Here is a 21,509-nt window from a genome sequence, read left to right as displayed (position 1 = left end):
CTTTCCCTACCTAACGCACATATGCTTTTAAAAGGCAGAAAGCACTGTTGTACTCCACTTTCTACTTATTCTGAATGCTTTGATGTGCTCATTTGGGAGGCCAGAGGCAATGAAAAAGAGAGATTGCAGGTATGAGTAGGACCTCTAAAGAGACCACATGCCTTCTATCAACTCAATTTCTGGTTGTCATGGTGTTATGTGCTGATTAGGACCTCTGGTCCTAATCCAGTTGTAAACTGTGGGATCTCAGCACATCAGCCCTGATGTGCAGAGACACCGAGATAACCCTTGGGGGGCTCGGAGGTCCTGGAATGTTGCCAGAAGTGTCTGGTGGCTGGACTTTGATCCTGCACAGGAGACAACACCTGTATGAGGATGGGAGGATCACACTGGGATAAATGGTGAAGGGATAGGTTAATTATAGTGTGAAACACAGGTTTTAGAATTTCGGTACAGGGGGGTCTGGAGAAGTAAGATGGAGGAATTAGGGCGTGTCTTGTCCTTCTTCTTCTTCTTCTTGGCCTCCATCTTCTGTGGTAGCGGTGGCACTTTGGGATTGGTTCTTACTAAAAGTGCACTTGTCAATAAGGGTGAAAGGTATTGGGGAAAATAGGTAAATATCTTATACGTAGTTTAGGGTATAAAGATAAGTGACCGCCCCGAGGGCTCTCAGTGTGCTCATGGCCGACGTGCTGTGCTCTGTCGGGCCGGGAGAAAATCTTGTAGATAAAAACTAATAAACACTGAAGACCGAGAAAAAACCTGAAGACTCTTTTCGTCCTTTGGAGCGCGGGCTGTCCCAGGGCCATCCCGAGCCTTTCCAGGCCATCAAAAACAGCCAAGAACGGGACAGTAAACCACTTTGGAGAGGAGCTGGATGGAGTTACCATTTCATACTGGGCTCCTCTCCTTTCACAGCCAAGGCAGTTACCAATACAAGCTACATCTGGAGAGGTGTGTTATAGTAATCCCCAAATCTCACCCTCATTTATTGCTTTCATTTTATGTTTTAATCTATTTCTACTTTTGTCCTGAGCAGCATCCTATGGCAGCAGGTGCCATGAATTATACGCTCTGTGAAATTTCAGATCCTTTGCTCATTTACATTTGTGTCAGCTGAGGTCAGTGGGTGCCCTCCAGTTTCTCAGGTTGTGGGAAGCAATGGTTGGCTGCAAAGTGTTACAGTTAGATCAGCTGAAGGTCTGCCTCCTCTGAACTGAGAGCTTTGTTACACAGTGATGATTTAAACACAAAGGATATTTTCCTTCTTTCCAAATAAATAGCAACATGTAATTTTTCATCCATATACAATGCAATTTTCAGCTGAAGTTGGGAGCTGCTGACTGTTCCTGTTTGTTGTCTGTAAAACATCATGAGATGGTCTGAACTACAAAATCAAAGCTGGCTTGTTTGTAATCTAGAGAACAGATGCAAATGTTTCATTTGTATGAAAATAAGGACAGAATAGGGAGGAAAATAAGATAAGTGCACTTTCAAAGCTCCTAATTTAGGGAGGCTGTGAGTGAAAACATTCTGCAGTATCCTGATACATTTAATGTGGGGTTTTTTTCCTCAAAAAGTGCTAGCAGGTCCATTGATTATTTTATCTTACTATAAATTTAAAAAAATACATGATAGATATTCAATAAGTAGCTGTCACTTTACTAGTACAACAAAGGATTTTATCAATGCATTATGTAACACTTCAGCCACCTGTAAATGTGTACCAAAGGGATCATGTACTTTGTCTGGCTTATTATGTATTGACTTTGTGTGTTACTTCATCATTTTAGCAGCTGGTAACATTTTGGAGAGCAAGTTTTTGAAAGTATCAGTAATGGTGATCATAAACTGTTAATTTTGTAATCTGTAATTGTGAGTTTCCACTCTGTAGGGGGGAGTGGGAAAAATGTGCTTTTTTTGTTTGGGGAGGTGGGGGCTGGCTGGGTTGTCTCACAGTTCCTGCATTAGCTGTCTCTGTGTCTCTGAGAAACCACTCCAGTATTTCAGGTGTTTAGCCTTAGACTGGGCCCTGTGGTGTGCGTGTATTAGCAGGATATAATTTCTGCTTCAAGAACATAACTTGTGAAGACAAAAGACAAGCACACAGACTGCTTCAGAAATCTCTTTGGCTGTGTGAGATTTTTTTTTATCTTTGAGGTGTTTTATTGTTTCGTTTGTTTTTTATTTTGACAGAGAGCCTCACATTACCTTTGTTTTTGTCAACTTACTTATCAGAGTAATTTTGTAGCCTCACAGAAAGTTTTTCCCAAACATTCACTATCACCACATAGCAACCTTTGCCTCTTTACTGAGAAATCATTTTTACAGAGGTTCCCTTCTCCACCACTTACTGCTGTGAGTGTGGTCACACAGTGCACCTTGGGTGTATCTGCAGTAGCATTTTGGCTCAAATTAGGATTCTTCCAATTGTCACTACTTGCTGTGCTTTGGTTTGCACTGCAGGAAGATTTCAGGCTGAGATATTTTTGAATGAAGGCAAACCAGAAGATAAACTCCAAGAGCTGCAGTCCCACTGCCAGACAGTGCTCAGCTCATGAAGGCAAATTAGAGCTACCCCAAAGGAGAATTCCTGAGTTATGTAAGTGTTGGGTCCTCAGCAGCAGCTGTTCAGCTCCTCGGGTGCTCTCCTAGTGCTCTGCATTCCTGGCTAATGGGAGTGCAGTCAGCATAGAGACCATTATTATGCACTTAGAGGTTATTATTCATGGCCACTGAAATTGCTTCAGATAAAGGGTCAGCTATTCAGGCCTGAGTTAGAATAGATGATACCCAAGTGGTTGACAAGTTAGATTTGTCAGCTGGCACCCAAACACTAATTAGGGCAGGGAGCACTAGATGCAGCGTCGAGCTGTGTTCCTGTCTGTTACCTTTTCACCTTTCCCACTATTAATCTGACTTCCCCTCCATTCCCTAAGGTGCTTATCCTTGTTATCCAGCTGTTTCCCCAAATCACAGTGTTCTGACATCTCACAAGTGCTGGCAGGGCTCTTTCCCTGTTCTCATCTCTTTAACATTCTTGAGTTGTCCCCCTGCAAAGGGCTGTGGGGCTGTGCCTGGTGCTGGACACGGTGTTTGCTTCCTGCTGGCAAAACAGATCATGGTTTCCAGCTGCCAAAGGCACCGTGACTGCTGAGGGAACTGCTGCCATTGGGAAACCCATCTTCACTTCACTGAGAGCATTAATGGGTTTTCTCTGTTCTTCGTGGTCATTGATTTTCATGGAGGATGTGTGGGAGCAGGAAGAAATCTCAGTGTCAGATTTAGTTAAAAGGTACTGGCAGAGGAACAGAATGTGGAATAGATAAGTGGCACAGCATCAGTTTTGTGTCCAAACAAAATCAGGAGAAAAACACATCCTACTGTGGAAGCTTTGCTTAATTGTTCATCATTCTCACTTGAAAAAGGAGAGGAATTGGTTGTTGGTATATCAGCATTTCAATGGATTATCAAGTTAAATGCCCTAAATTTGAATTCCCAAGGTATAGGGGATTGTATAACCTAAAGCAATGTCTTCTGACAGTGGCTTACAGAAGAGTGAGGTGTCTGAAATTCTACTCTACAGGCTGCTGGGAAAGGCATGGTCTCTTGAGGATTGGTGGAATTCTGCTTTCCACACAGATGGTTATGTGAGGGCTCAGTTATGCCTCCCAGGAACTGCCCCACATGGTCCCCAGGAGTTTTAAAACAATGCAATCCACCAAAATTCTGCAAAGAGTTTTGTTAGTTCTCCTGCCAAGTGTCCTGCTTGCCAAGATGTATCAGGACAATGTTCTTGTTTGGTTTTCAAAGGGAAGGGAAGGAAGGGATAGCTTAGCTTATAGCAATTCCCCCTTTGAACCCCTGGAACTATGCAGAAAGTAACCAGCCAGAGTATTGCCACAGCTTGAACAGAACAAGAAGCACTGAGTGAGGAAGGGGTGATGAAGATGAGGCAGAGGCTCAGCCTCAGTCTCTGCAGTCCTGAGGAGGTTCCTTCTCCCTGCTCTCAGGTGCTGTTGTGCCCTGTGCATGCTCCTTCTGTGAGTAATGATGTTTCACTGGGTTTAGGCGCAGTGGCAGTCTGCTAAGTACAGGTTCCTCTTGGTCATCTGCCCTGTGGTTTTGGGTGCTTAAATCAATGATGGTGTTTTATAATGCTGTGATCAAATAGCATATACAAAGCAGAAGGTTTTTCAGATCTGTTTTACTCTTGTCCCATGTAGTCTGAGGTGGGATAAAGCTTTTGCATCCTCACCTGACAGAGTAGTTTCCAAAGTGTTCCCTCCCTCTCCATTCCCACTGAATCCCCTGGAAAATCTTGCTTTTGCAAGCAAACTGAACTTAATAAATAAGGCTTCTCCCATATCCTATGGAATTCCTGTTCAGAGAAAAATCAATCTATTTTTCCAGCATTTGAATCTGTGTAAATTCTTTGGTATGCTTTTCCTGGGGAGAAAGCTCTTTGGAAGAAGATAACTGTAAATGAAATTGTAAAAGGACATGGTGCCAGTGGGATTTTTAGGTAGGCACATGATACATTCTGTATAAATGGCTGTTAGATAATTAAATAGCTACACAGGAAGTCAGATTGATAATGTTTTAATATTTCTGCTAAACAAACCTCCCCCAGGGTGTTCCAGGTGTTGCATTGCAGCTGGTCTGGGACTGAGGAGCTGGAACAGGAGTGTTTATTTTTAGACTGAATGTCTACTGATCTTTTAGTTAACAGTGTCCCTGGAATCGACCTGCTTTCATAAAAAGTACCAGAAGAACCTAAATAGTGATAAATTGAGGAATCTATGTAGCTCTTGGGCTTCATGAATTGTACAGATAAACAAACTAAAGTTAACAGCTGCACCACTTGCCAGAGTTCTGTTGCAGGATGGAAAAAAAGCCACTTTCCCCTTCCCTACCTGGATGCTGTCATGCACATCCCCCCCAGCTGGGAGAGGAGCAGGGGGCCTTGCTGTATTTTCAGTCCTTTTTAACACAGCAGGAGAGAAACTAGATGAGAGAAAATACTGCAGCTGCTTTACATTACCTCACTTCCCCTTCTCCTCCTCCTCCCCTCCCTTAAGGACTGGCTTTATTCTGGATGTTCTGTGTCCTGGGAGCACATGACAGTGAGGGAGAACAGTGCAGCAGTTTGTGTGCCCTCAGCCTCATCCCCTGCCCTTTCATGGTACGTGCTGCACACAAGTTGCCATTAAGCTTGGAGTCAGGAAATGTTCTCAGGAGAGGTGTGTGCCTGCCAGCCAAAGATGGTTATCCTAATAAATGCAACAAAATCCTGCAGGAACACTGTCTTAAGACAGCAGCTTTTAATGCTGAAATTAGTTACTTTCCCAGTTTGAGAGATTGTCACTGCTAGAATATGATTATCACCTTTGGAATTATGTATACAATTATTCTATGCTTTATGCTTATAAATAGTGTATGCAAGACTTGGGTACTTGCAGAATTGAGAAGAAGAATATTTAGGTTATAAATGTATAGCTTGGTTTGTTATTTCAGTACTAATTCCTTTCATGCAGGATGTTTCTCCTTGGTGAGAGGCTGCAGTGTGTTGGTGGTGAGCAGGGCTGGTAAATAGCAGGGGTGATGCTGCTGTGTCTCCTGGGCTCTCTCACAGGCTTTAGAATTCAGTGTTTCCCACTGAGTCATTACAATTCCCACTAGAAGTGTGTGCTTCATTGTTTTTGGTTTTGTTTTTAAGCATTCTACAAGCAGGCAGGCAGGAAAGGTCACATATTGGTGGGATCAGCTGCCATTAACTCAGAATTGGACCCTCAGCATGGGTGTAGGGCTGTACAGCTGTGCACTGTGTTGTCACACATCTAAGGTAAGATATATAACCTTATAGAAGATGGATAGAAGAGAGGTTCATGAAAAAACAAATTTTGGTATTTCAGTAAGGTTTGTGAAGACTTGAAAGCAGGAAGCTTAGTAAGGAGTTGGACAGAGGAATAAATGAGTCAGTAGCAAGTCAGGATGCTCCTGTGGTGTGACCAGCCCTCTTCTGCTTTATTAGCTGCCTTATGATGGTAAAAAAGGGTTTTGTACTTGTCTTTGTTCAATCCCTTCTTCCAGACCACTTTGAACTATTTAGTTAGTTTGAACCAAGAGTGTCAGAGTAGAGGACTAAGGTGTAATTAAACTCCTTCCCTTCAGGGGAAGAAACTGTTAATAGAGGGTAAAGTTGTGATTTGTGGGAGCTTGGAAATGAAGAAGTTTGAGAGGAAAGTCAGGAGAGAGAAAACACGTTTGTTGGAGAATGGGAGGAATTAATGCCAGGGAGATCTGAATGCTTGTAACTGCTGTAAAAATCTCATGTGGATTGATGAAGGGAAGTTCCTGCACTACAGCCCCTGACTGAAAAGCTGTATTTGATATTTCCTGGAGAAGGGCATACTGTTTCCTTCTGTAATGAAGGAAGTAAAGTGAAACATAATTTGTGTTCAGCAATCACTTCAGCAACTCTTTATTTTGTCACTAGCCCCTAATAAAATTTTCACTGAAGAAATTAAAATATATTCTACCTCCTCTGTTTTCCTTTTTCTTCTCCCTGTGTTCTCCCATTTCCCCAACCTTGTGAGTCAGTGTTCTGGAGTTCATTCCCAGAGAACTTGACATGCCAAGTACCAAGTGCCAAGGCAGAGGCAGTGACTTGCACTGCTCCTGGTGGAAAACATCCCATAGCAGGGGGGAGGCACCAAGTCCCCTTTTTCCCAACACAGTTCCAAGCAGGCAGAGCCATCAGAGGGGTTGGGACTCATGGGTGTGGATGCTTGTGTTCTGTCTTGGTTTTTTTATTTTATTTTAAATGTTGTAGAAATCCACACTCAAGTTTTGTTAAAAGGGTGAAACATTAAAGACTAACTGAAATTTATTGCAAAGAAATGACCCCATTCAAGAGGGGAAGCAGAGGAAATGTATGTTTAATTCCCTGCATTGCTGCCACTTGACAGAGCAAGGGAGAATTCCTGGTTTCTGCCTCTTCTGTTGATGTGTGTTTATCTGAGGGGCTGATGCTAAACCAGCTGACTGAAACTGCTGGGTAATAAATGGCAAAAGAAAATAATAACGTAAGGGGTGAGGAAAATAGACCACTAGCCAAATCTTTCATGACGCGTTTGTTTTAATAAGTTTAGCAGTTTCTTCATCACAGATATTTGGGATGTGACTAATCATTAAATGACACTAATTTTATTTTTATTCAAGAAGCAAAAAGCAAAGGTCATTTGTGTTGGCATGGAGTAGTCTGCTGAGAAAAATTCTGGGTATTAAGAGAGGTTTTATATAATTCTGAAAAAAAAATTAAGCCCTGTGCTTCTGTCAACCTACAATACTTAGTAACAACAAGCTATACACTATGGTGGTGAGATTTCAGAGTGCCTTAATTCCTATTTCAGAGTGCCTTATTCCTATTCAGAGTGCTCTTTATTCACATTTATTTGCCTTTACAGAGGTTTGATGAACTTGCTTTAAAATCAGTTTGCTCCTTCATCTGTTATCATGTAGTGCCACCCCTGCAGTTTGTTAGCAGGCTGGGATGTCTTCATGGAGCACCACTGACCTCAGCATGCAAGTACTGCAGTCTGCTCTTGCATGAAGAGTTGCAGTGTTGGGCAGGCCAGGCTGGGAATATCAACTTTCCCTCTTTGTTTATTACAACAACCACGGCCAACCTTTTTTACAGAAAGGTTTGCTTATGAGGGTTTGGATTTATGGAAAGTGAGGACATTTGGGTGCTGTGATTTGTTGATGTGTAACCTGGTCTCTGAAGGCTGGTGCTAACCCTTAGGAGTAGGTAATTTATTACTAAAAAACCTTTAACCTCGTGGTGTTCTACTAACTTGGTTAGGCAGTTGCACCTTTCTCTTACTTTGCTGAAAGCTTTTATTTGCCTGACTTTTCCCATGCCAAAAGAGACTCCAAGGAGCTGCACTGCTCTTGCTTCCTCCAGATGCAGTTCTTATTGGCTCTCTGCCTGCTGGGTGCAGTGAGCTTCAGGCACTTTCTCAACTGAGAGCATCTCCTGTCTGTTCTCTTTCCAAGTTAAAAAGTACATGTAAGTTCTTGTAGGGCAAGTTGGGATCCTCTCATGTAGTGCAAGCTCCTGTGCCAAATCACAATCTTGTTCTGCCCTTGAACTTTATGCAGGCATCCTGTTTTAATCAGTACCTGACTCTGAATGAATTTCCATATGTTCACTCTGATTTCCAAAATCTGATCTATAGACTAAAGATAATGAGTTGACTTGATGATCTCTGCAGAGTGAATTTAAGTCTTAGTTAAGGCATAAGTAATTACACTGGAGAATGTAATGCCTTTAAAGTTCAGATAGGCAAAACAGGTTACATTTTATTTGAAATTATACACACCCTCCTATTTCATATTAAAATTTTTGATATTCTGAATTTGAAAAGCCTTGAAAACTGTTAAAGCATTCCCCATTTCACAGGTTATCTTTTCCTTGGATAGTATTCCTATACTACTGGAACCAGCCTGCCTGCAGTACTGGTAAAACTCAAAAGAGGGGTTCATTTTCATCATGGAGTTTTGAATTCTGATGTATTCATACCAGTATTTGGGAATCAAGAGAAACTTGTCCAAGTTGACTGTAATTTGCAAACTCATCAGGATATTTGCTCTTTTGTTTACAGACTTGATATTTGCAAGTTCCCGACCTTGACAGCAATCACCATGGATAGTGGTAAGTTTAACCTACTGACGAGTGTACATTCTCCATTATTTCCTGTTAAGCAGACAGTAACACACCCCAACACTCTTCTGCTCATAATCCCAGTCTCTTTGCACAAAAGATGCCCTCTGGCATTGAACTGGCTTTGATGTTACAGATGATGCAGAACTTTGCCCACACTGAGCTGGAGTCATGCAACTGTTCTGACAGAGATATTATTTACAGACCATAAAAATCATCACAGCCTTATTGTTGCCCTTTGAAAGCTGGTTGCAGAATGAAGACCACAGAGCTGAATTTCCAGCCCTGAGTACTTTAGTTTTAACTAGTTTTAAGCTTGTCTCTGTAACTCCTGATTCTCAGAGCAGAACTCACTTTTTAAACTTTGTAAGTAAAAGCACAAATTCAAACCAAATGGATTTGTTAAGGTGACCTACAGAAAGATGTAATAGCAGCAGGAGCTTTGAATTTAGAGCTAAAATGTTTATTTTTACTGTTTACTGGCGATTTTAGTCTGCTTAAATGGGTAAGGAGTCAAAAAAGGAAGCTCAATCCTGGTCTCAGTGGTGCTGGTTTTGGTGTCCAGGCTGTCCCAGGCTTTGCTTCAGCAGCACTTCAGTGTCTCAGAATGCTTTTCCCACTCTGCTGCACCCTCTTCCCTCTGTCACTACAGACCTAAAGCCTCTTTCCTTTCCCTGTGGCAGCTTCAGCTGGCAGGCTGCAAAATATTTATCCTCTTGTGTCTGTGCCTGGCTCCAGTTCTGATTGAGTTTCACCTTGGTAGAGTATCCATTCACTACCAGGATAGCAGGCAGCCTTTCCAGAGGGGGTGCAATAAATTGATCTGACTGTATTGTTCTCTTCAATAACAATAAGTGAAATTAAGTCTTTGGAAGCTTTCTGATACATAAAAACTTGGTAAAAGCCACTTATTACAGTTCCATACAGAGCACAAGCATGTCTGAAGAAATTATGTATTCAAATGCATTAAATTTGGTAGTTGTATAATGTCCTATAATGTCTATATCCTACAAAAATTTGGGAAGTAGAAGAGACTTTGGATGATTTGTGTCTTTTATAATGCCAAAATAATGATTTTTACTTCTTTTTTATCTTTTTTTTTTTGCTAGTTAATCTCCCTAACAAAGTGAAAAAGTGACTTATCTTGCTTCATTTCTTTATTCTTACACATGTAACTCTTCCCTGATTGTGTTGAGCTCCACAGTAACAGCTGCAGTGAATTCAGCCACGCTGTGGCTTAGCTAGATGGGCACCCAGCCCAAATGGGCTTTTTGCACACTCCTGTCCTACTGTAGCTGAGGATCTACATGGTTATGGTCCTGGAATACTAAGAAGTCAGAGAGGGTTCTGCAATACAGTTCCATTATCTTTTTTTATAAGGTTCATCAGGCAGTGCCTGATTCTCATTAAATCCCTGTATTGCAATTGCAGGTTTTTATTTCCTTGATACATTTGTGTTGACTTCTCAACAGGATTTGAAGTCACTAGGATTATGCAAAGCATTAAAAATTTCACATCCAAACAAACAAGTTAATTTACTTCATTTTTATTTCCACCCTTGCAGGGTCAAAAGGCATTCCAGGTCTAGACTAGCCAGAGATTGTTATTTATCAGATGTATTCATAATTAAGATGGGATGCAGTTTATTTTCCTCAGCAGGCTTTTTTGTCTCTGTAGTATGTACATTTTGTGTACTGTATTGAGAGAGAAGACAGACCTTCTGAATATGAGTTGTTAAATAAAAACTTCAAAGACTTAGATAGTCATATATTGTCCATTCTTGAACTGAATTAACATTTTGTTGTTCTTCATCAATGCATTTCAGAAATGTATGATTATTTCCTGTAGGAAAACTTAAGTATTACCTAAAAACTCATATCAATATATATCAAATGCAATATTTCTTAATATACCATATTTTAAACCTTTATTTTCTTTGGAAATTGGAAAATGCATGCAGAAACAATTATTTGTATCTCATTTCTGAGAGCCAGAATCTGTAAATCAGGGTATTTTCAGCTACCTGCATTTTCCTGTGTTTCTTTTTCTTCTGCATCCGATACAAAGCTGTCATCACTTCTCTCATTGCTCTTTTTGGGGATGGATTCCAGCCATGAAATTAAATTCCCTACATTTTATCTGCTGGAGGAAGGGAAACTTAATTTATTGTGCATTATCTACTCTTCAGTGGCTCTACACATGGAACTCTTAGGAGAGTCTGGCCTGACACTTGTTCCCTTCAGGAATGCCCACGAGGAGTTGGGGGAAGCAGGAAAAGCACTTGCAGTCCATCCCCAGGCATGGCTGTGTGCTGCATTCCTCATATGGATGAATTGTTCAGCTCATCACCTTGGGCTGATCACTGAGGCATGAGGCTGAGAGAAACCAAATTATTCAGGCCTAGAGGGAAGTGAAGGGAATTGTGTGGAAAGTGGAAAAAAGCCATCTCTTACTCTTTCCCTTTTGAAGAGCTTTCTGAATATTGGTTTCTGTGTAACTTAGTCAATGAATTGCACAATAGGAGATGTCCATGTGCTCACCTGTGGTGCTGAGAAAAACCAAATTTGCAGTAGGTGCAGTTGCAGGGCTGGATGCACTGAAGCCCTGGCATCCTCATGAGCAGGGTGATTTGTGTGATGCATGCATGTATGTAATGTGTTCAGCTGCAAGCACAGGAGTCAGTGCTGGTTTGGAATTCAATCTTCACATCTTCATATAATCCTTTGCAAAAGGAAGATCACTGTCTCATGATTTATAACCACGTTGTGACTGACTGACCCTGGCTGCTCTGTCACCCCCTCCACCATGGTCTGCACCTTGGGCTCCAGGGGAATCTCAGCTCTGGCACCTGGAGCTCCTCCTCCCCTTCCTTCTCCACGGGCACAGGGTCATTTTCTGGCAGCTTCTCACAGGAGCCACCCCTGCAGCCTGGCCATGGAGATCCATTACAGTACTATACCACAGACACTAAACAAGTTGAGATTAGTTATGCCTAATTATGCTAATCTGTGCTGGCAAATACCACCACTTGTTTCTAAAGCAAAAACACAGTTTCCTTGCTGCCCACCCTTTATAACATTAAAAATCACATGATTAAGGGAAAAAAACCCTTCAGACTAACTACAAATGAAGCAATGCACAAATGCTTGTGTAGCCAAGAAAGTGCTACAAATGTATTAGTGTGGCAGTGCCTTGAATCATTATCCCCTCTTGCTGGCACTCAGAGCCCAGGAACAGTGTAGCTCTGACCTGATGTTCCTGTTTCCTGACCTGAAATACCTGGAGAATTCCTGCATCATGCACTGCAGATGTACCTCCTGGGGAATTCAGGCTGATGGATTCCAAAGTGTTCCCAGTTACTGCATGTGTAAAAATCCTTGGGTCAGAGAGTTTGATGGAAAGGAACATCAGAAGAAAAGAGATTGCTTCCAGCTTTCCTCCTTGGACAGCAAACTAAGGGAAGCAAATAAAGAATACCTGTGTCAGAACATGGGTTGCCTTTTAGGGTTGTTTTGGTTGATTCATCAAATAAGGTGAGGTTTTCTATATGATTCAGAAAAATAGAGGCTACTTCCCCTCACACCCTCAGAAGAGCTCCCATTTACTGGTTGAGAGTTCAGGAGTGAAGAGAGCAAGTCTGCTTCAAAGTCGCTTAAGAAAACTTATAGACTTAAACATTGGAAAGACTTGTAAACATTGATAAATGCAGCTGTCTGGTGTTTGTGACTCTGGGTAAGAGTCATAAATATTTATATCAAAACCTTCAGAGCATTCTGGCTGTGATGCCCCCAGGCAGCAGCAAACATCATTTGGGATGTTGACAAGCAGGATTTGTTTGTTCAGTGTCAGCTTGAGCTGAGCATGTGTCTGTGTCTTCCAAGGACTCTTCTTGGGCACCAGCTTCAGTCTTGTTTCACTACCCATGACTGTGATGCTGAATTGAGGGCTGTGCATTTATGACATTTTAGCAATAACTACTGGAATTGTAGGCCCAACTATTCACCACAATGAGCAAAACTAGGAAAGGCCTTTTATCATATCAAATAAAGGGGAAGGCTTTGAAAAAATTTCTTCTCAAAGGCAGGTTTTCTGGGAGCAATTCTAGCGTGAGGTTTTGGGTGTCTATTTTAGAAGTGACCTTTGTTGATTCTCCTCTTCTTATTCAGTGTTCTTAACAGAGGACAAAGCCAACTCTGTGTTAAAAAGATACCCAAGAGCCAACACGTTTCTGGAAGAAATAAAGCAAGGTGACATAGAACATGAATGCAGAGAAGAAATCTGCAGCTATGAAGAAGCAAGAGAAGCTTTTGAAAATGAGGAAAAAACGGTATGTTTTGCTGTGTATGTAAAGATGGGTGGGGTGTATTAACACTAAACTTCTGGATGTGCTGAGTGCTTGTGTGTTTTCCAGCATTGCATTAGATTTGGTTTTTGCAAAGGGAAATTGTACTGGCAAGGGCAGTGATTTAGTGGCCAGAGTGGCACAGGGAACCTTGCAGATTTCTTCTGAAATTTACACAGGTGGCACATTACACTCTTCAATGGTTGAGCTCCACATCAAAAAATAACAGTCTATTAAGGCATACTGGACATTTTCAGTTCTTGGCATTTTTTGATGGTGTTGGTGTGTATCTCACACATAGCTGGGGAAATGGCTGGCATGAGAATTTTCTGATATATTAAAATGAAGTTGTAGGACATGTGGTTTCCCTTCAAAGCTGTTTCTTTCTGAAGCTCAGAAGTGCCTGCACATGTTTTTACCTCCCACACTTGATTTTGCATGACTATTCCTAATGATAGCTCATTGTGTAATTAAAAATAATGTGTACAATGAGACAACTTGTATAAAATTCTAACACAATATCACTGCTGCTTTTTGTTCCAGTTAGAGAAAACATAACCTAAACATGTTGTCTCTCAGCGTCTTTTTCTCATTTAGGAACATTTTTTGCCATGGTAATTAGCATTTCCCTTGCAGAGGTATTTGGGAAGTAGTTAAATAGAAATAATTACATTTATTTTCTGCCACAATTGTTGAAGGAGCTTTCAATAAGATCCTAACCTTTTATCCATTTCCACCACTGTATCCTTTTTCCCTGGCTGCTGTGTTCTGCTGTGGGGAGTTGCTAATGGGTCAGGCTCTGCTAATGTGCAGTGTGCCTGACCAGCCTCATGTGCTTGGGCTTTATTTAGTGCATTGTCCCCAGAATATCCATCCACACAGCCACTTGGTGACACTTAACATTTGTGTCCCAGGGGAAGGGAATGGATGCAGTGCACTGGGAACATGATCCAGTGTATGCAGAGAAGCACAGGATCAAAGCTTTCACAGTATAGATAGACTGGAATTCAAATGGGGGCTGTAGCTTATTTGTCTTATGATAACTTTTTGTCTAATCTCTTTTCTTTTTAATCTTGTCCCCTTGCTTCTTTGTTTTTCTGCAGTCTTGTGGGCAGCTCTGCAACATGCAGATTTGTAATATTAAAAGAATATCAAGCAGTTCCCTCAAGTTATTTTTGGTGCATGAGTTTTTAATTAGCATTGTGTATGTCAAGTGTGCATACATGCCATTCAATATTTTCAAGGCAGGATTTTGACAGATTCCAAATTACTATTTTAAGTTAGTTATAAAGAGAAAACTATTATGTTAGACTAGAGCCAACAGGGAAGAATTTGCAGAACTTTGTGGATAAAATAGAATATGAAATTATTTGTTGACAAATGTAATGCGTGTGGAGGAATTGGGGACATTCATTATAATACATGATTGGCCCTGAAAAGAATTCAGGAACGAGATCTGGATTTCAATCTATGAAGACTTCAGTTTAAAGCTGAGCAGTTAAACAAAGCCAAAACAAAGAACCCCAAGTTCTAAGAATCTGAAATAAAGGAACAGGGATCAAATTAAAGAGCTTACCCACATCTTGAGTGTGTCCAACTCTTATCTCCCCATCTCTTTAAAAGTAAATTAGTACCTGAGGAATGACCAGAGAAGTGTGACAATTGATCAAAGATATGGAAAGACTTGTACAACAACAATAGATGATAAAATAATTGAATCAGGGGGTATGTGATGATGTCTGTGAGATGAAGGCTGAGCTGAGGTCAGTCACTTGCCATCCTTCTGATAGCAGAGCTGAGAGGAAACTGGGAAGGTTCAAAGCAAATAGAAGTCTCTCCTCAGCACAGCTAATGGAGCTGTGGACTGCCTTGCCGCAGGATGTCTCAGATCCTAAAAGCTTGTACAGGTTCAGAGAACAGTGATGTAAATGAAGGGAAGTTAAATCAGTCTGGAACCATTAATTAAAAGGATTCAACTTTGCCTAATGGAAGTTCTTAAGGTACAAATATGTGAAATGTGGGAGAGTATCTCTCCGCAGCAGCACAGTAACCTGCCTGTGTTTGAACTCTTTCAGCAGTCTCTAATGATTACTGTCAGAAGTTAACAGATAAGGTGAGCCCTAGGTGTGACCTTGTAAAGCTGTTTATTGTGGTGCTTACAGCCTGCAGGCAGTGCTGCATGTGGTCACTGGTCAGGTGTCAGAGGTTGTTGGGAGGCTAAAAGATTTATTCAAAGGTTACTGTGCTAAGTAGCTGAGTGGGATTGTAGCACTGATATTAATTTAATTTCCATTAACTCATTTTTTTTAAATTAAACTGCATGAAGATTTTAAAAGCTGTAAGTCACAGATTTTCATTTTTGTTGCAAATTTCCAGTGAATTTTAAATATTGCAAAATTTGCCAAATTCTCTTTGTTTTACTCAAGCAAAACGAACAAACTACTGCTAAAAATCTTAGTAATCAACTCAGAACTTGTCAACACCAGACCTAAAATTATCTGATCAAGTAAGACTTCCAGTGTTGCTCTGTGTGTAATTATGGATGCTGGATAAACTCTCATATGAGAAGATGTGAATCTTTTCCTGCTACTTGAAACTGGGGGCAGACCAGAAGGGAAGAGTGTGGCAGGTGCCCTCACTTCCCCTCACTGCTCTGCTCTCTCCCTCTGCCTGGGGAATACCAAGCAGTCTTCTAACTTGTTATCAGTCCACCTTAAAAACAAGTCAGGCAATTGACAAAGAATCATTTGAGGGTGACAATGCTGCCAGCTGCAGTAAAGGCCTCTCCTGAAATTCTCAAGTGAGTCTTGACTTCCTTGTGGATCCCTAATTTGATTCAGCATTCAGATCCAGCTAACTGATTCTGACTCTGTTCTGAGAATTACAAATGAAAGGGAAACAGAATTCTGGAAAAATTTGCTGTTACTGCCTTTGGGATGCCTTTGAGAATTCCTTTTCGTTATTTCAAACTGGATTTGCCAAAGCACTAAGGTACATTCAGAAAAATAGTTCTTGGCAGGAATATATGTTAGATGTTTTCTGAGTATTTTCCATTGCAGTTATCTGAGTCTGTGGCCTGCTTAAGTTTTTCAGCCTTGTAAGGCTTTTACACCTGGTGTTCCCAGTTGTACAGCACTCAGGGATAAATGATTACCGAAGTGCCCTTTTCATTAATCACAAGCTAGTAATTTTGTCAAGCAGAAAGTCCTTTCTGTTGTTAGTTAAAGAAACCAGCAGTTGTGGGAGGGATGTTTGTTCTGGGAGTTTTCCAGCTTATAAATTACTCTTTAACTTTCTGTATGAATTTTACAGATACTTTGTAAATTTTCAGTCTTCCTCTCTTGGTCTTTTTGAAGCAGTAGTTCTTTTACAGACAGCAGTTTGTACAAATCCTCACACTGTTGAGGTTGTCTGTGGCTTTGTTAGGCAGGATTTGACTCTGACCAGATGTGTTGTCCTCCTCCTGCACCACCCCTTTACTCTGCAGTGTAGCTGTGGGTGGCAGAGCAGAGGGAGAGCTTGGCACCTGTGCAGCTCAGACCTGAGGGATGAATTTCCTGCAGTTCCTGTCACCTGTGGCAGTCTGGGGCTGAAGGTCTTTGTGCTTCTCTTGGAGAGCTGACTGGCAAAAATGCAAGCTGGGAACCCAGGATCTAGTATGCTAACAAGGTTATTCCTTGTGGGGTTTTGTGAAGTTGTTTTTTGGTTGTTCTTTTCTTTTCCCAAGAAGAACATTTAGAGATTTTTTTTTTTAATGACTAAGCAGGTGTTTTTCACCTGTGTGCAGAACTGTATTCCTCTGTCTGTGTGTTAGACCTAAAGTAATTTCTGACCAGGGAGTGGGGAGTGTCTCAGCTGTCTTGAGTTTTCTTTGCTTTGGATGTAAATGAAAAAGGACATTAAGCTACTTTAATCCTTAAGGCAGTTTACACTCTTTTAGCTCTTTATGCATTTGTCTGGTCACATCACCAAGTCAGCCATCCCCAAAGCATCACACCCTGTTCTGCTCTAAGTGCCTGCCACTCTGGGGGGACAGAACAGATTTTCTGCTGCTTTGCAGAGTAGCAGAGTGCCAAGGAGAGAAACTGCTTCAGCTTTCTGAAGATACAAAGACATTTTCTACAGCAGATAGATCTGCCCTAGAACTAATGTGAAAACAATATTCAAAGACCAGTCACTATTTACTACCCTTCTAGTGGAGAAGGTGCCTTTCCTATGCAGTCTGCAACACATAATGGATTGTTAGGGGAGAAGTGTAATTTCTTCTTTTTCATCAAAACTACCTTTCTCCTCCAAAGAGTCTTTAAAATGACAAATCCTTGCACTGTATATATAATGACTTTCAGTAAATCTTTGGTCTTAAAAACAAACATCTTACAATTTTATTTCTTTGCTGCCATTGAGGCCACAGAACAGCAATGTGGGAAGTTTGGTCCCAGTACATACATACATATGGCAAGATTTCATAATCCTAATTAATCCTTTTCTGCTTTTTTTTTTAGTTAGCAATATCTTATTTATTCCACTAAGCAATCTAGTTAGCTGTATTCTTACCAGATGCAAAAGTAATAGGTATTCTTAATTGCCTGGTGGTCTGCTGGAGAGAGGGTGAGGTGTTTGGTTCTGCCAGGTTTTATCATGCAGAGATCCCAAAAGCTTTCAGTTGTGCAGCTGATGGCATTTTTCAGTGTTAGTTCCCCCCAAAATACATTTTCCTAAACTCAGAACTGTTGGTTTGGGGTTCACTGTGGAACACATGTCAAGGAGAGCCCTTGTAGAGAAGTATTTAGAGTCCATCTTTGCAGTCTGTCTTGCTTTGTTTGAAGCCAGTGCCACCTGACACAGCTTGGATGATTTGGACCTGGGTTCACATCAGAGGGGCATTGTGACAATCTGCTTGTGGTGTCAAGCCTTAAAATTTAGGGAAAATGCCTGATCCTGGATTGGTGTAGGAGTTGAAATTGTTTTGGTTTTTGAATTTGCACAAAGACATAAGAACATCTGAATTTATCTTTGGAAAGGAAAATTTACAGGAGAGTCAATTGTTTCATGTACATGGCATTGCTCTAAACCTGAGTAAATTCTGACCCAGAAGTGTTGATAGTGTTTGTTTTGTCCATGTTCCCTGGTGCTGCCTTTGCACAGGGAAAGCTTGGCCTCCATGCCAGAGGGATTGTGCTGCTTCTGGACTCAGGCTGCCTCTGGGGTGGCGTTTTCTGCTTAATGCTCATCATGTGCCATCAGGCCTGAGCTAAATAAAATGATGAATCTGATTTGTCTGTGCACAAAGTCAGTCTGCAACCTAAATACATCATTTGCTAGCAACTGAGCAATTACAATTTCAGTTCTACCTGGTGACTATTTTATAAATAGTTGCATGAAATGTGTGCTGTCATTTAAAATTAATGTGATGCTGGCAGGAGGATGAGAGGGTCAAGCCTGTGCATTTTTAAAGAAAGCTAGAGTTCAGAGATTCTGGCACGGACTAGGGGGGTGTCATTGATTATAGGTTTTTGGGGTTTGGGGTTTTAATTATGCTACAATATACTAAAATGTTCTAAATTGTGACTATAAAATGCAGTGGAAATGTTTCATAGTAGGAGAGACATTACAGGTGAGGATGGCTACTCTTTTGAGGCAGGGTATTTTCTTTTTTGCTGTTTCTTCACAGCATTCACTGCAGAAGGAATGTGATGGTAACACAATATTTGTACTCCCATTTGCTTATATTAATATAGCAAAAAGGACTTTCAAGTATTGGTGTCCCCTTTCATCTTTGTTTTTGCTTGTTCATATTTTCACTTTATGTTTCATTTATCTGTAGCTCTGTTGTCAAGGTTTCTAGAATGTAATAACCTGTGTAATAGTCTCACAGTTTTGGGGCTATTTTTAACTGTTAACAGAGGATCTGGATCAACTCAAACTAAGCTGACAGTGATTTCTGTATGAGCCAGAGGGTGGGGCATGTCTAAATTATGATAAGACAGTACAGCATAGTTGTGCTTAGCCAGAATGGTCTGTCATTGTGAGCTAGTGTTTCTATGTCCAATATTACTAGTGTATTATTTCAATTTTAAAACAAACAAACCCTAAACTTGTGCCTTGAGTGGTGCTGACAGATTCTGATCCACCACATGGCTGATGTGCATGCTGGTTAGGCAGGGGCTTTTGAGATATGTTTTTCCTAGTTTGTTTTGTGGTTTGGTTTTTTCCTTTTCTGACTGTATTATCACTTAGTCCTGCCTCTGCTGCATGTTTGTAAACATTGAGTGCAGATATAAGAATGTTAAAAGTGGTGAGGAGTTTGTTTGCAAAAACCAAATCCCTTTTGTATCACTAAGAAGAAGAAAAATTGAAAGTTTGTGTGTGCTTATCCATGCCAGTTCTTATTTTAATCATCAATATTTGAAATACCTTTGTTTTTGTCCTCATTCTTTAAAACAACCTGCTTACATTGCTTGTTTTTTATTAACTGTGTTATAGTTTCTGACATGTTGCGTCTTGCCCTTCTAGAAAGAGTTCTGGAAAGTCTACAAAAACGGACTCCAGGGAGAAAGTAACACAGGACATAGCTGGTATTCATTTTACCTCGCATTTCCATTAATCATCGGCCTGTTCGTTATCCTCATTGTGGCGTTTGTCATCTGGAGGTGCCTGTTCAAGAAGAAGCTGCGGCGGCAGTCGGTGTACCGGGGAGCGCCCGCCGCGCTGGGCGAGGGCGCCGCGGGCCGAGGGCCCCGCCCGCCGCCGCTGAGCGCTGTGCATTCCCCGCAGGAGGAGCTGTTCGAGGGCACCGGGCTCTCCCCGGGGGGGCTCAGCTATTCGGATGCACGCTCAGACTCAATATCCACCCGGCTCTCAAACTGCGATCCTCCTCCTTCCTATGAGGAAGCCACTGGGGAGATCAGCGTGAGAAGGATCGAAACTGAGCAGCATTTAGATCCACCCCCACAGTACGAAGACATTGTGAACTCCAGTTCAGCCAGTGCCATTGCGCTGACCCCCATTGTCACCAGTTCTAAGTAAAACAAGAAGAATGCCATGGACCTTTTAAAAATCATTAATCATTTTGTAGCACTTTATCTTGGCTTATTATGCATTTCTGTAATTTAACGGACTTGTATACAATGAATTTCACCTTTTTTAGGTTCACTCGTTCTTTGGGTTTGGGATTTTTTTTCTCCTATCAAATGTCTTAAAAGATAAGGAATCTGTATTGAGAGTGTAGTGCAGATACAGATGTGGTGCTCTGTCATACTTCTCAAAAGTACCTCTGTTTTGAAGGACATCATTTGTTTTATTCCAAACACTGTCCACATTCCCCACAAAATTTGTGGGATCTCCCTCCCCTTTCTTAATGCAGACTGTCAGAATTCCCTGCAGTAGGGAATCCTTAAGCAACATTTTAATAGTTATTTACACTAGAGGGGACTGATTTTGCAGTATTGCCTCTTGTCTGGTTTGTTCCTTTTTCAGTTTTTGTTGCATGCTGCAGCCTCTCCTGGCCCTCGGGAGATGGGAGCCTTTGTGTTCAAACCAGGATCTCTTGTGGAGAATGCTGGTGTAAGAGCAATAATTCCAGAGTCCTAGCAGGAGAGGTGTGTTCTAAAGCTTTTGCTGTTACAGCTCAAAATTCTGTAAATGCTTAGAAGCTGACAATTCAAGAAACTAATTGGTGAATTTAATGGTGGAAGTTTTTGTCTGTGTTCTGCCTTTCCTGTTTTCCTACCTGGTTTTACTGTTGTATTCTAGAGGTGAGAAGTGTGCATATGTTAACTTCAGAACTTGAAAGTTCATGCAACAGTAATAGTGAAGTATTCAAGAGTGGATAAAATCCTGATCATGGACTTCCTACTGTGATTTTCACTGGGGCCAGGATATAATCTATAAGCACATACACCCAAAGGCATTGCTCTCCTTTTTAAAGGGAGAAAAAGGAAAGAAATTCACTGTCTGTGACTTCCTTTTTCCCCCAAATATGAAAACCTTCTCAAGGTTTTGCCAGCTATAAACCCTTTCCTCAAGTTCTGATACTCCCTTGCCTACTGACATGTACTTTGTGTACACCTTGTTCTGGTGCCTGTGTGAATTCTTTGCAGAGAATATGAATATCTTTTTTCACCAACAAATAAATTTATTGCTTATCCATTCCAACAAGGAATTCTAAGAACATGCAGGCATAACCCCAAGCATTAGTGTGGAGTGACTTTTTGAGGCTGAAGAGATGGATGCAAGTTACATACAGGCTTGTACAGAATTTTATCCACTTGGTTTAGGTGGTACAAATTCTAGTGTGGTGATTCTTCTTTTACAGGTTGATTTAAAAGTTAATTGCTCAGTTTAATTTCTGAGTATTGAGTTTCAATTTTCTTTCTTCCCACACCAAGTAGCATGGCATTAGCTTAGTACTCTTCTGTGTTCTACTAATCAATTAACACC

The 21,509-nt window shown here is 41.1% G+C and overlaps 1 protein-coding gene across 1 annotated transcript in view; it reads left to right on the top strand.

The window, feature by feature from the left end:
• PRRG1 (proline rich and Gla domain 1) overlaps positions 1–20,572 on the top strand; it is a 29,739-nt gene extending 9,167 nt beyond the window's left edge. The window contains exons 3-5 of the mRNA XM_054291247.1: positions 8,670–8,719; positions 12,895–13,055; positions 19,584–20,572. Of these exons, the coding sequence (XP_054147222.1) occupies positions 8,670–8,719; positions 12,895–13,055; positions 19,584–20,096 (724 nt within the window). The 3' untranslated portion in view covers positions 20,097–20,572. The remainder of the gene's footprint in view (positions 1–8,669; positions 8,720–12,894; positions 13,056–19,583) is intronic.
• The last annotated feature ends 937 nt before the right edge of the window (positions 20,573–21,509 follow it).

The sequence above is a fragment of the Melozone crissalis genome, unplaced genomic scaffold (genome assembly GCF_028551555.1).
Source record: "Melozone crissalis strain CALT ecotype California unplaced genomic scaffold, PUWL_Pcris_2 ptg000090l_1, whole genome shotgun sequence".
Classification (NCBI taxonomy): Eukaryota; Metazoa; Chordata; class Aves; order Passeriformes; family Passerellidae; genus Melozone; species Melozone crissalis.
The sequence above is the reverse complement of the archived record's forward strand: the minus strand, read 5'-3'. Positions and strand labels throughout refer to the sequence as shown.